This window comes from Ictalurus punctatus, chromosome 8, assembly GCF_001660625.3.
Source record: "Ictalurus punctatus breed USDA103 chromosome 8, Coco_2.0, whole genome shotgun sequence".
Classification (NCBI taxonomy): domain Eukaryota; kingdom Metazoa; phylum Chordata; class Actinopteri; order Siluriformes; family Ictaluridae; genus Ictalurus; species Ictalurus punctatus.
The window spans coordinates 13,633,266-13,646,092 of record NC_030423.2 but is presented as its reverse complement, the minus strand read 5'-3'; the positions used below and the strand labels follow the sequence as shown (position 1 = coordinate 13,646,092).

Here is a 12,827-nt window from a genome sequence, read left to right as displayed (position 1 = left end):
AAAAATTGTTTCATCATTTTACATATTAGCTTAACACAAACAATACAAATGAACAGATTGTGTGGGTATTTTTAATAGAAACATCAGTTTGAATTTGGTGAATCAACTTGGGGCTATTGACAGCAAATTCCCAGGCTGCTTTTTGTTGGCAGTTAGGGATAGAGTTAGGCAATACATGGGCGTCACTTTGTTTTGAAAAGTGGTGGGGATAAAGACGTGGGGGTGGAAAATAGTAATATAGATATCAGAAGGAATGACCTGCTTGAGCTGAGTGAATAAAACCAGTAAACTAAGACACTTTACTAGCGGGTTAAGTCACCCAAACACATCCTATAAGAGATTAATCAGATTCCTGCACATGCACAGAACATAAACACAATATTACAACCTGCATCTATTGGTTTTGTCTTTCCTGTGCCCACATCATGTGCATGACACTGCATGAAATCGCAGGATCCCTTTTCCTTTGACGCTCATTTTCAATGGCCACATTTGTAGATGCAATTACAGTTACATGGGGTTAAGGTAGGATTATTCACATATTGTGTAAGGTGAGAATGCAGGAGCATCAACCAAGTGTGGAGAACTAATGCATCTTGCAACTAACCGGTATTTAGACCTTGTCTATTAGAGAATACCACTGCTGACACCATATGAAAGCTATATTTATGCATGCTATAACATGGAACAGGTCAAGAATATATATATATATATATATATATATATATATATATATATATATATATATATATATATATATATATATATATATATATATATAATGATAATAATGCAGGCTTTATGGTTTGGTTGACAACTCATTGCACACATCACATGGTTGCATATACATTTATTTTTCCAGCACTTACAGATCATGTCCAAGCCTTTGTTATCTCAGCCACACGGTTGTGTTAACCAAAAATGTACAGGCAATGAACAGTCATACACTGTCAGAGACCCACTGATAGCAGCAGGTACTAGAAGCTGCAAGTCTAACATTAATGCTTTCTCAACTGAGATGCCTGATTCAGAAACAGCAGTGAATGCGAGCAAAGTGAGAGCAAGAGCCTGGTCTAGCAGAAATAAATGTGATTGGAGACAGAAAGAACATCAACAAAGAGCCACCATGAAAGGAAAGGCAACAGAGTGATAGAAATTAACATTCTGGGAATATTCTGAGACATGCTGCCATTGCAGAAGAAGTAAAAGAAGCAGTCCTGCCGTCTTTCACAGTAATGTAACCAAGGGTAACCAAATATCCAGCTTCTGTGTATGACATTGGTACTGATGGTATAACATGTTCATTTACTAATGACTTTCATTATTACCATAATGTCAATGTCAGGTTTGATATCCTGCCTTACCTGAAAACTGCTCTCAATACAAGCATAGATTTTTACATCTGGGTTCTCTAACTGGAGACATCCAGAGCCTATTCAGATCACAAGCTTTTGTAAGTGAGAAACACAGACACTGCATGACTGCTTCATTGCACTAAATTAGAGCTGTGAGTACATCGGATGCTTAGTGGTAATATTAGAAGGAGCCTCAAGGTGCCTAGTTTCCTAAAAAAAAATAATATTTTCCTTTTGTTTAGTGTGTAATGTATCTGTTTGTGCAGGTATAAGATCTGTTAAGCTCATAGTTTCCAACAAAGTGATTTATTCTATCTAACAGAGAACACTGCTCCAGACATGCCTAAAACACCTCGATCGAAGTCCAGATATTACTTCCACAAACGTCTACATCACTATTTTAAATATTAGCATAATCCTGCCCAAAGACAGGCATGAAGAAAGAAGGAGAGGCTTTAGTGAATTGTGCCGGCACCATATCATGGAGACACTGTGTGTTTCGATGCAAACGTAAAACCCCTTTGTTTGGCCTTCTGAAAATGGACGAAATTAGTAATCAGTTGTTAACATTTATTTATAACGCTGTTCCATAGCAGTATAACCAAAACGTTTGCTTGTGCACAGCGCATTTTATGGAGGACAGCTTCCTGAACCTGAGAGTACAACACAGGCTATACATGAAGGTTACTCTTGAAATTGGGGCAATTCCCACTTTGCTTGGACAATTTTGTACTTCTGAATCAGTGTGTTTGATTATTTTATGAAGTATCTGCTATTGACTGTTCAAATGTGGAGTTTTGTGTTGTGGCCCAGGACTTTGTTGTAGACCTCTACTAAAGTGCTAGCTAAAGTTATTGTGTTGAAGTAGTTTTGATACTCAGCTGTGGGAATTTTTACCTATAAACATGCAGATTAACGCACATTCCTGTGACACAGTTACTTGTCTGTATTTTATGTCTTTTTGTCTGTCGATTTCATAAGCCAAATCAAACCATTATAGCATCATATTCTAAAAGGTAAGAGAGTTACAAAATAAAAATGTATCACTGTGAAACGTTCTGCTCAAGTCATGCTTGCCAAGTTGGTTAAGATTGAGCTGCTTGATCATCTGCATTTTCTGAATCTGACTCGGGCTCGAACTGATACGGTAAAACTGATGACATTATTACCTGTGTTGCTTAGAAGCTTAGAATTGCTTTAGAAGCCTTGGAAGTGGAAGCTGCCATGATGTTAAGGGGTGTTATATTTCCAACACACACTTGAGGTTTTCGGCCAACCACAACACAATGGGTCAGCTGGCCAATCGAAAATGTAGGTTTAAAATCCACAAGTTTTCGAAATGTAGGTTTAAAATCCACAAGTTACTAATTGAAAATGGGTTATATGAAACTGGAAGCTGCATAGCAACTGTTCACTGCTTTCATTAATGGCAAATGTTCAGAGATACATTTTCTCAGTTTGAAAAATCCGCTCAGGTGTGAAAGATAGAAACAGTCCAATGACCCTGATGCTCAGCAAGGTAGAAAAAAAAATTGTAGTCTACAGTAAATTATTCAACACTAACCTAGAATACATACCATTCCCAAGACATTATGGTAATGATCTCCCATCCAATCCACTCTGTTTCTGACTCTGTACATGTTACAGCAAAGAGTAGAGGAGTAGTGTTTTTTTTTTTCACCTGAAGTTTTAATGCCATTGTGCAAACCTGCCTAAATGAAACATGAGTGTTGTAGACAGTTGAATGTTTTTTGTCTTGTTTTTTGTATAATGTATTATTACCTACCATACTTCTTGTAGATTATGATTTTAAATATTGTGGCCAGTGTATAGAAAGTATGAGTGTGGATCTGAACGGATTCCTGATCTAAACAAAAGTTTACACCTCATTTAGACATGAAATATAGGAAACAGCATGGATTTTCTCTCAAGCACCAACAAACATTGTTCCAGTTACTGAGCTCCTCCATATATATATATATATATATATATATATATATATATATATATATATATATATATATATATATATATATATATATATATATATGTGTGGAAGGGAATAGGGTCATCCCTCCCACTGAGAGACCAGGGCCGACTATGCTGTCTTGGAATCCACAGGTGGCATCACATCAGGACATGAACCCATGATTTCCCAAGGATAGGGTGAACACTCTACTATTGAGCCTGGAGTCCATAATTTAAGGTGGAACCCTACAATGACAGTTGATAGGTTACTGTCTTGTCATATATGAAGGAACTTGAATGACAAAAATAGTGATAGAGTACATAAATGCAGAGTTGTTGTTTTTTTTTTTTTTTGTATTTGTTTTGAATTTCCAACACCACAGGTGAATGTCTCTTCCATGGAATACACAAACCACCAAAATTGAAAAAATACAAAAAAATTAATTGGATACCGATGATTACAACATGAAGAACTTTATAGATATAATTCAGTAGTGTTTATGGACAACATCAAGGATATACAAAACTTTCTATAAAGTCTAGCTGCCATTTGTTCTTTGATGCTATGAATTTAAAAAAAAAAATTTTTTAGCTTTCTCTAAAAAATGCAGTTTGCATTATTGACACTGCATTACATTACTTCAATGTGAAATTCCTTACACTTTCTGAATTCATAGTGCCTTTCATATTATTCACTGCTATAGAATTTAGTCTTAATTAGTTTCTAGTCAACCCTCTATAGGTAAGTGTAAAAAAAAACCTTATCATATCACTTCCTGTAACTGTACTTGAAATAAAATAAATAAATAAAAACTAAAATTTTCTTTAAAAAATCTGTTCAGTTTCTTCAAGTGTTTCTTTAGTTACATAGATTTCTAACATGATATCACTGCCAGAGCATGAATTAAACACTTCCTCAGAAAAGGTATGTGAGCTATATTTAATGACACTATAAGGACTCAGGAGAATGAAAAGCAGAAAACAATTGCTTTTCAAAAGATTGATGCACCCTAGTGTATTGTGGATGGGCTGAAATTTTAGTCAGTACAATAATGATGATTCGAGTGAAAAAAAGAATGTTTTAACAAAGTGTTCATATTTGAAAATCAATGCACATTTGAATCCCATTGAAATTTCAAATTTAAGTGAAATACTGAATAATTTATAATCAGGTAGGCCAAAGCACAACTTCTACTTCTCTTATGTTTTATAGGGTGCTGGATGAGCCATGCAAAAGTAAATGTTCAATGTTGTGTGAACTACAATAAATCCACAAATCATTAAAAAAATAACTATAATATGTGAAGCAGTCAAAAGAGTTTAGGATGGAAAATAAACTGACCTCTGCAACAGCCCCAGCCTGAATATATAGGTCAAACAAAGATCTTATTGGATTTTATTCTACTGCATATTCATAGCTATGTCTGAGAACAGTCAAGTAGCTTGGTATTTATTTGATCTTCCACAACCAAAAGTGTGTGTTCTGACTGAAGCTCCTCTATCACCAGGGGTATTGGCCTCAACCTCATCGGCTCTGAACCAGGAGAGCAGGATATAAAAGAGATGAGAGTGAGATGAGTATGAGGACGAGAGTAATGGAAAGAGAAGCTCATGCTGCACTGAATCTAGCAAATGGACCTTTCACAATACTATGAGTCATATGGTTCCTTTGATTTTGACAAGCAGTTATCTTTAGTTATTACACACTTAAAACTGGTTAAATATCCACTTGACCTTCATCTGTTAATATTTTTTCTTGAAATAAAACCATTTATTTATGAATGATTCTCTGTTCTTTTTTTAATCTCAATGATAAACACTTCTGGTTATACTAGCTATTTAACTGTTAGTAAACTAGATCAAAATATAACACAACATCGAACATTTGTGCATGCTTATTTGCATGCTAAAGAATTTGTGGGTATCTTATAGGCCAAATGGTTCTAGCATAATTATTATGTAGGCTGCTTTAAAATAGCTTGAACTCATATATTTAAAAACAAAACAAAAAACAACAACAACAAACAAACAACAAAAGATGTCATGCCACTGCCAGCATTGACTCATCAGTCAAAGACACAAACTCCATTTTCCAAGATCCTCAATCAGATGGGTAAACTATAGACAACATCACCTGATTTCTTAAATAACCCATGATTACTAATCTTGTAGATCCTTTCTCAATCACACAAATCCTGTTAAAATCCCAGACATTCGCCTGTTAAGTGTAAAGTCTTGCTTCTGCTTTTTGCCAGTGATGGTTCTGTGCCTGATCTTTTGATTGACATTCTAGTTCTGCATAGTTTACGAGTTTGCTCTAGCTCAATGTCCTCTGTTTGTTGATTGCAGACAAACCTACCTACTTTTCACTCTGAGTTTGCTTCACACTCTGAATCGTTCGCTTGATCTTTTAATAAACCTGCACTTGCATCCTGTGTGATCTCCTGACAGATGTTAAAAACACAGATACATACACCATAGCCTATGTATATGGATTCATACAGTTTATGGCAAGATTGTGGGAACAAATAATTGTCATCAATCTCTGCATTCAGATCCATTAGCATCAGTAAGCTTATAGATTACTCCAGCATAATTCTCCCATCTTTACATACGCCATAACACTGCATATAGGACATTTAAGAAAATAGCGTTGTCTAATATGTAGAATCACTACAGGTTAACACAATCAGGGAATTTTGGTGTAGTTTTTGTTTTTAAGTTGAATTTAATACATTAAGTCAATATGATGCATTGGGGAAATTGTGCTATGCTTCCTTGTATATTGTTCCTCTTGAAATGCACCATTAAGCTCAATGTGGAGTTTGAAACATACCAAAAGCTGTGAATGTGCAGTTACATTAAAGAGGAAATGGAATGTGGTCTATATATTTCTGTCTATTTATCACAAAATATGTTTTACTAATTCATTAAATTCTGACACAATATTTAAAATCTCTCTCCATATTTCTGGATGTTTCACAATGTCCTGACAACCTAAAGTGAATTATGAAGAGAAATAATGTGTAATTTAGTATTCTTACCATGTAAGTAGGCTTATATATAATGCACCGTGGCAGAGCATTGCTTTTAGTCACATTCTGAAAGAAATGCTGATGGCGAGAAAGGACTATTAGCTGTGTGTGGGTGTCACCTTAAATCATCATGCACGCAATACAGTATATCTGAATAAATGTACAAGGAATATGCAGTGAGGGATTTTCTGCATTATGGGCAGCCATTAAAGAAGACAAAAACAAACATGGTGACAAATACAAAACTCCTTAAAAATAATAAACTATTCAGAGAGACTAAGGAAATGTGAGAGAAACTTAAAAACAGCTATTATCATTGACATTTGTCTTTCACATACCTGGATTCCTGGAATAAGTATCATAGAGAACTGATAGTATTGAATAGACTGCTATAGAAAATAGCTTTGATATTAGTAAATACTACAAAGGCTCATTAAAAAAGTGGCTCACAAAAGAAAAATGGACTGAACGAAAACCTATTAGTGAAACCTATTATTGCTTTTTCTATTTAAGTCTCAGAGTTCAAAAGCTTTGCATTCACCTTGATCTTTCTGACCCACAATTGCACAGCTCAGTATTTGTCTAAAGCAGGATCTGCCACTGCAAGGCCACCTCTCCGTCCATCCCAGATTTCCATTTATTTCCCTTGTCTGTGTTTATTTATAACCCCCTTTGCATTTGGCACATATCAGGTCTCATAAGCTAGAATATACCAGTATTCAAATAAACGTGTCTGTCATTAATGCTAATTGGCTCCACTAACACAACTTGTAATAAATTGTTTTAAATTGTGGTGGGAAAAATACACTGCCTTTTATGTCTGTAACTTTCAGCATTAATTGTGGGAACTATTGCTTCTACTATGTGCATCTGTTCAGCTGTGCCTGTGGAATGCATCTCAATCTTTGATTTGATTTCCTGTCAAGCACACTTGGTTTTGAAATGTCAATCATAATCAAACATTCATTCTTTTCAGTGCTGAAAGGATGGTCGCTCTCATTTTTGTACAGCTAATAATTACTCTTTAAAATTGTAACCCTTCTCTGAAAGAAAATAATACTATTTTACTTTGATACTTTCGTTGAATAATGTGATCAAATGTATCATTCCTAAAGTCTTACAGCTGGTGTTTAACCTAAACTATAACAGTTTTCCTAATTCTGTCTAGTCAAGAATAGCTCAGCGCCTTCTCTTTTTATTTTTTCAGTATAACTGAAATGCCTTTTTTGATTGATAAAAGCTAGCAGCCAAAAGTACAACAGATGCCATCTCCTTAGGTGTCAGTTTTTTCCCCCAACAGCTTTCTCAGTACTCAGTGCTGATGGGCATTCATGCATGTTTGAGCTTTTGTGTGGTTGAATCCCTGCCCATGCCCCTGCCAACCTCCACCCAGAATCTTTCCAACAGAAGGGCAGCTAGATGAGGAGAACAAGCAGAGTACTGAAGTGAGTTAATAAGAAAGTTGTGAATTACCTGTCGGGTGTGAATTTGCCCAGGTGCCTTGAAGCTCCCTTGACAGCTGCACTCTGAGACACTGTAGGGGTCGGAGCTGCTGGAGGAGCATTTGGAGAGAGAGTCACAGCCAACTACGAATGTGTTGTCCAAGGGGAGTTCCTGAATGACATGGTGCTTCTTGGGAGCCACTGGGGTTTCTGGTTTGATCTGAAAGGTAGGCTGAGGAGATGCTGACTTGTAATGCTTGGCTAAATCAGGGCTGTCAGGTTTAAATGTGGTTGGTGTGGTGGCCCAATTATACTTTCCCATTGTCTGCTCCTCAAGCTCAACTGGAAGGTCTAAGGTGCCATTGATGTGCTCATGAGTAGGGTCTTCAGATTTGGATTCATCAATAGTGACAAAGTTCAACAGCAAGCTCTTAGGGGACCTCTTCTTTTTCTTCTTCTTCTTTTTGATCTGCCGGCCTTCCTGATTTGGCGATACCCACTCACCGCTCTGCTTGCCCTTCTGAACAACTTTGTGCCTGGGTGTTTGTCGACAACGTACCAAAGCAGTCACAAATATCACCAATATGACAGTCATGGTCCCAGCAATTATGGCTATGACAACAATTACATAGCTATTGGTCTGTGGGATTACATTGTTGTCCCCAACATTTCTGTCCAAGGGTGTTTCCATACTTTTGCGGACTTGCTCCTGAATGAATGTAACATTGGAGACAGTATCGTTCACAAACAAGTGAACAAGTGCAATTGCATGCAAGGGGTCTGGCTGTCCTAAGTCTTTGACCATTACCACCAACCTATGAAGGCCTTGATCAGCATTAACAATCTTCTCTTGCAGAGTAATGTTCCCTGTAGTTTTGTCAATAGCAAACAGTCCTCTTGGTGACCCTCCAATAATGCTGTACTGCAGCTCTGCATTCATGCCAGTGTCATTGTCAATGGCATACACTCGGGTCACCACAGAGCCAGGGCTGGTTGTGAAAGGGACTAGGTCATAGGAGTAGTTGGAAGGTGGGATGACAAACACAGGTCGATTGTCATTAATATCAACAACATTTATGGTGACCTTGGCATATGAAGTTGTCTGAATTAATCCTCCATCCACAGCTTTGACAATGAAGGTATAGGAACTTTGCTGCTCCCTGTCAAATGTAATGTTTGGTTTAATTACGCCAGTTTTGGGGTCAATAATAAAATTGTCTTTGCCATTTATAATTGAGAGGGTAACCACTGAATTATCTCCAGCATCTGCGTCTGTAACTGTAATCAAGCCAACTGTGCCATACAAAGGCAAGTTCTCAGGCACGTAGAAATTATATTCAGGATGGGTGAAGGCTGGACTGTTGTCATTTTGGTCTTGGACAATTAGCTTCACTGTGACATTGCTTTGTAGAGGATTAGAACCGTTATCCTTGGCAAAGACTGTAAATGAATAGGTTTCCTGTTTTTCTCTATCCAGTCTCTTGCTAACAGAGAGTATACCAGACCGTGGATCTATGTTAAACCCATCAGGTGTGTCTGGGCCAAGGGTATAAATTATTAGGGCATTAGAGCCACTGTCTGCATCCATGGCACTGATCTTTATCAGCTGTGTGCCAGGGTCATTGTTCTCTGGGATGGACAGCTGAATCTCTGGCTGAGGGAAAACTGGGATATTATCGTTCTCATCCTTGATTTTAATGAGGACCATTGCAGAAGTGTTTAAAGGAGGTTTCCCTGAATCTGAAGCTACTATCTTAATTGCATATTCTCGAGTAGTCTCGTAATCTAAGGGTGCCGCAGTTTCCAACAAGAATTGGTCATTAAAAACAGGTTTCAACCGAAAGGGTACGTCATGATCCGTGTAACATGTCACTTTACCATTAAGGTCAGCATCCCTGTCAGTCACTGTAATTAGAGCTATTTTTGTGTTTAGAGGGGCATTTTCAGACAACAATACTGTGCCATTAACAAGGTTTATTATATACCGAGTGTCTATGGATGGAACATTGTCATTAATGTCTGTTACATTTACTATGACAGTAGCCCTTGAAGGTGTAGTGCTACCATCACTTGCCAGGACTATGAGCTTGTGGACTGGGTTGGATTCTCTGTCCAATGGCTGTTTGATCGTAATCAATCCAGTAGAACTGTCGATAACAAAGTGCCTTCTGGATACTGGAGATATTTGATTGCTAAAGGAAAAATGGATCTGAGCATTGGAGCCAAGATCAGCATCAGTGGCATGAAGTTGAGTGACTGATGTCCCCATAGGGGCATTCTCAGGCACTTTCACTTCCACCTCACTGTCCTTGAACACTGGACGATTGTCATTTACATCTGAGACAGTGACCTGGAGGATGGCTGTGCTGGACTTTGGAGGTGTGCCGCCATCTTCCACTTTGATTTTCATCACAAAAGTGTCCTTGGTTTCTCGATCCAAATTTTGTTGGACTATGAGTTGGGGCCACTTGTCTCCCTCTGGAGTTTCAATGATGTCCAGGCCAAACTCACTCACACTCTAAAAGGATGATAAAAAAAATATATATAGATATATATATATATATATGCTTGTGAATACATTGCTTATTGACTTAAGAAAATACATATTCAGTTGTCTGTCTAAAAGGCAGTTTTCTTAAATAATGTGGTTTATATTACATAATTTTTTACACACATAAGGCACAACCCCTTGACTCCATTAATATGAAAAACTGCCATATATTTTTGCTTTAAATAGATGTTTATTCAGGCATCAGAAACAAACCTTTAGGATAGAGTTCTTTAATCCTATTAGAAAGTGTATAAAGTCTTAAAAAATAGTGACTTAAAACACACAACCAGGGGATATGATCCACTTATGAAGGCTTATGAAAACCTGATAGCTTATATAAAATGTGTGCTTTACGTGTGGCTTTGTGCTCTTTTTCTATCCAAGTTAATCAAGCCACAATATGGTAAACAATCAAGACAGTTATGATGGAAAAAGGAAAGCAAGACATAATTCAATTTCCATTCCATATTTGCTTGCCTAAATAGAAACTAATGCAGAAATTGCTTTTGAAGTCATTACAACACATCCTTTTATTTAATACAATTTGGCATAATTTGCATCTTCTTCCCTCCTCTTAATGACGGTTATACTTATTTGACAGATTTATGTGACAAAGCTGATACTCAAATACAGTATTAATGTAGCAGTACAAAGCAAACAAGGTAAACATTTTAAAGTAGTAAAGCCAAAATGTCCAGGCCATCAATGAAAATGTAAATGTAGGCTGATTCCCTCCACAGTGCACCGCCTTTACTTTTACTTTACTTTTCAATTTTACCTCTTTTCTTTTCTACAAAGAGGCTGATGTAGTATACTAAAGACAGTTCTTCCACTTTATGATACATAGATAGACAGTTGAAAAAGTAAGCCAAATAGATAAGCTTCGATTTTAAATATGCTGCAGGACCACCATAAATTTCAGAGTGAAAAAAAGACAGAGCTTTTAAAAAGAGAGCTTTTCTCAAAGGGAGGGTTAAAGCCTAAGGAAAATAAAAATAAATGCACATGTAATCCTCATGGGAAGGCAGCTTTGAGTGTTGAAAGTAATTGCCTTGCCTTTAAAACCAGCACTAATATTTATGATTACAGATCAGCTAGGTAAAGCTAAAAGCTGTCAACACATTCCCTCCTTTCTGAAGGTAAAGCAAAAAAGGTATATCTGAGAAACAATAAGTCTCTTTGATGCATTTTCAGTCAGAAACACATTCATGTCAAACTAAGAAAAAGCATATACATTTTTACATAAGCTTCACATCACAGTTAATGCCAGAAGAGAGTGCTGTTAGCAGTGTTGGGTAAATTACTCAAAAAAATAATCCACTACAGATTACGGATTACTACTTTAAAATTGTAATCTGATTACATTACTGATTACTGAATGTAAAAAGTAATCAGATTACTAATTCTTTTACTTTAACATTACTTTCAAAAGCTATCAAACCTATAAAAATACACTACAAAGTGATTCCACTGCAGTTCACAGTTTTTCTAAAATACATTTTATAAACGATTCCATTCCATTTGGCTTTCTTTCATTGCATTGTTGATGTTGTAGCTGAGGCAGCATTACCCTCTGAAGGGTTTTACTTCCGGAAATGTGAAAAGGGTCCTTCAGAAAGAACCGAAGACTGGAGGAGGGGGTTGTTGGTTTTTGATTGTGATCTATTTAAGGTAAACTGCTGGACAGAGATGCTACGAAGATGGAAAGGACACTATGGAAAATGTGAAAAATGTGGTGAAAGAAGCAAGCATGACAGAGAAAAGACTAGAGCTGGAGGCATCAAGTCTGTGAGGGAGACCTTGAAAAAAGGGGGAAGAGTGTGTGTGGCACTTGTCTTTTAAACAGTCGGGGCCTGAGGTCAGCTGGTTGTGTCCACATTTTTATCAAAGCTGTTGTTACTGTTGTTTCTGTAGTGCTGACTTCCCAGCTGAAAGTATTGCCACCAGCATGTTTTTCCTGCTTAAAGCATAGTGCACCTAGGGTAGTGTAGTGACCATGCATGGTGAGGGGTATTCCTTTTTCATTATACTGTGTGTGATTGCTGCTACTGTGCCAGTGTTGCTGGAGTTTAAGATGCTAAGCAATCTTTTCATAATTCTTAATAGTTTCACTCCTGGTATAAGAGTAAACCTTTGTTTTCCTTCTTCTGCCTTTTCTTGTGCTTATACTTGAATCTAGTAGACCATGTATTTTTTTTCTGTTAGCTTGGCTGAATATTAATTCTTTGCTGAATAATAAGTTAGTACATTACTAGTCACATTTCCCTTTTTTTTTGTGCTGTAACTTCAAACATTGCACATTTCCATCTGAAGGCTTCACTTGAGAAATTGTGTATGATTTAAACATGTTACAATTTTTTGTATATAGTGACTGCTATGGAAAGATACATGTAAAAAAAAATTCTAATTTGAAAAATGTAACCACTTTTGTATACATTACTACATGGACATGTGTGTATGGTTCAGGTCTATAAAT

The 12,827-nt window shown here is 36.8% G+C and overlaps 1 protein-coding gene across 2 annotated transcripts in view; it reads right to left on the bottom strand.

Moving 5' to 3' along the window:
• The window catches only part of pcdh11 (protocadherin 11), a 210,707-nt gene that overhangs the window by 183,022 nt on the left and 14,858 nt on the right, over positions 1 to 12,827 (bottom strand). For both annotated transcript variants that reach the window (XM_017475170.3, XM_017475171.3), the window contains exon 3: positions 7,832 to 10,318. In XM_017475170.3, the coding sequence (XP_017330659.1) occupies positions 7,832 to 10,318 (2,487 nt within the window). The remainder of the gene's footprint in view (positions 1 to 7,831; positions 10,319 to 12,827) is intronic.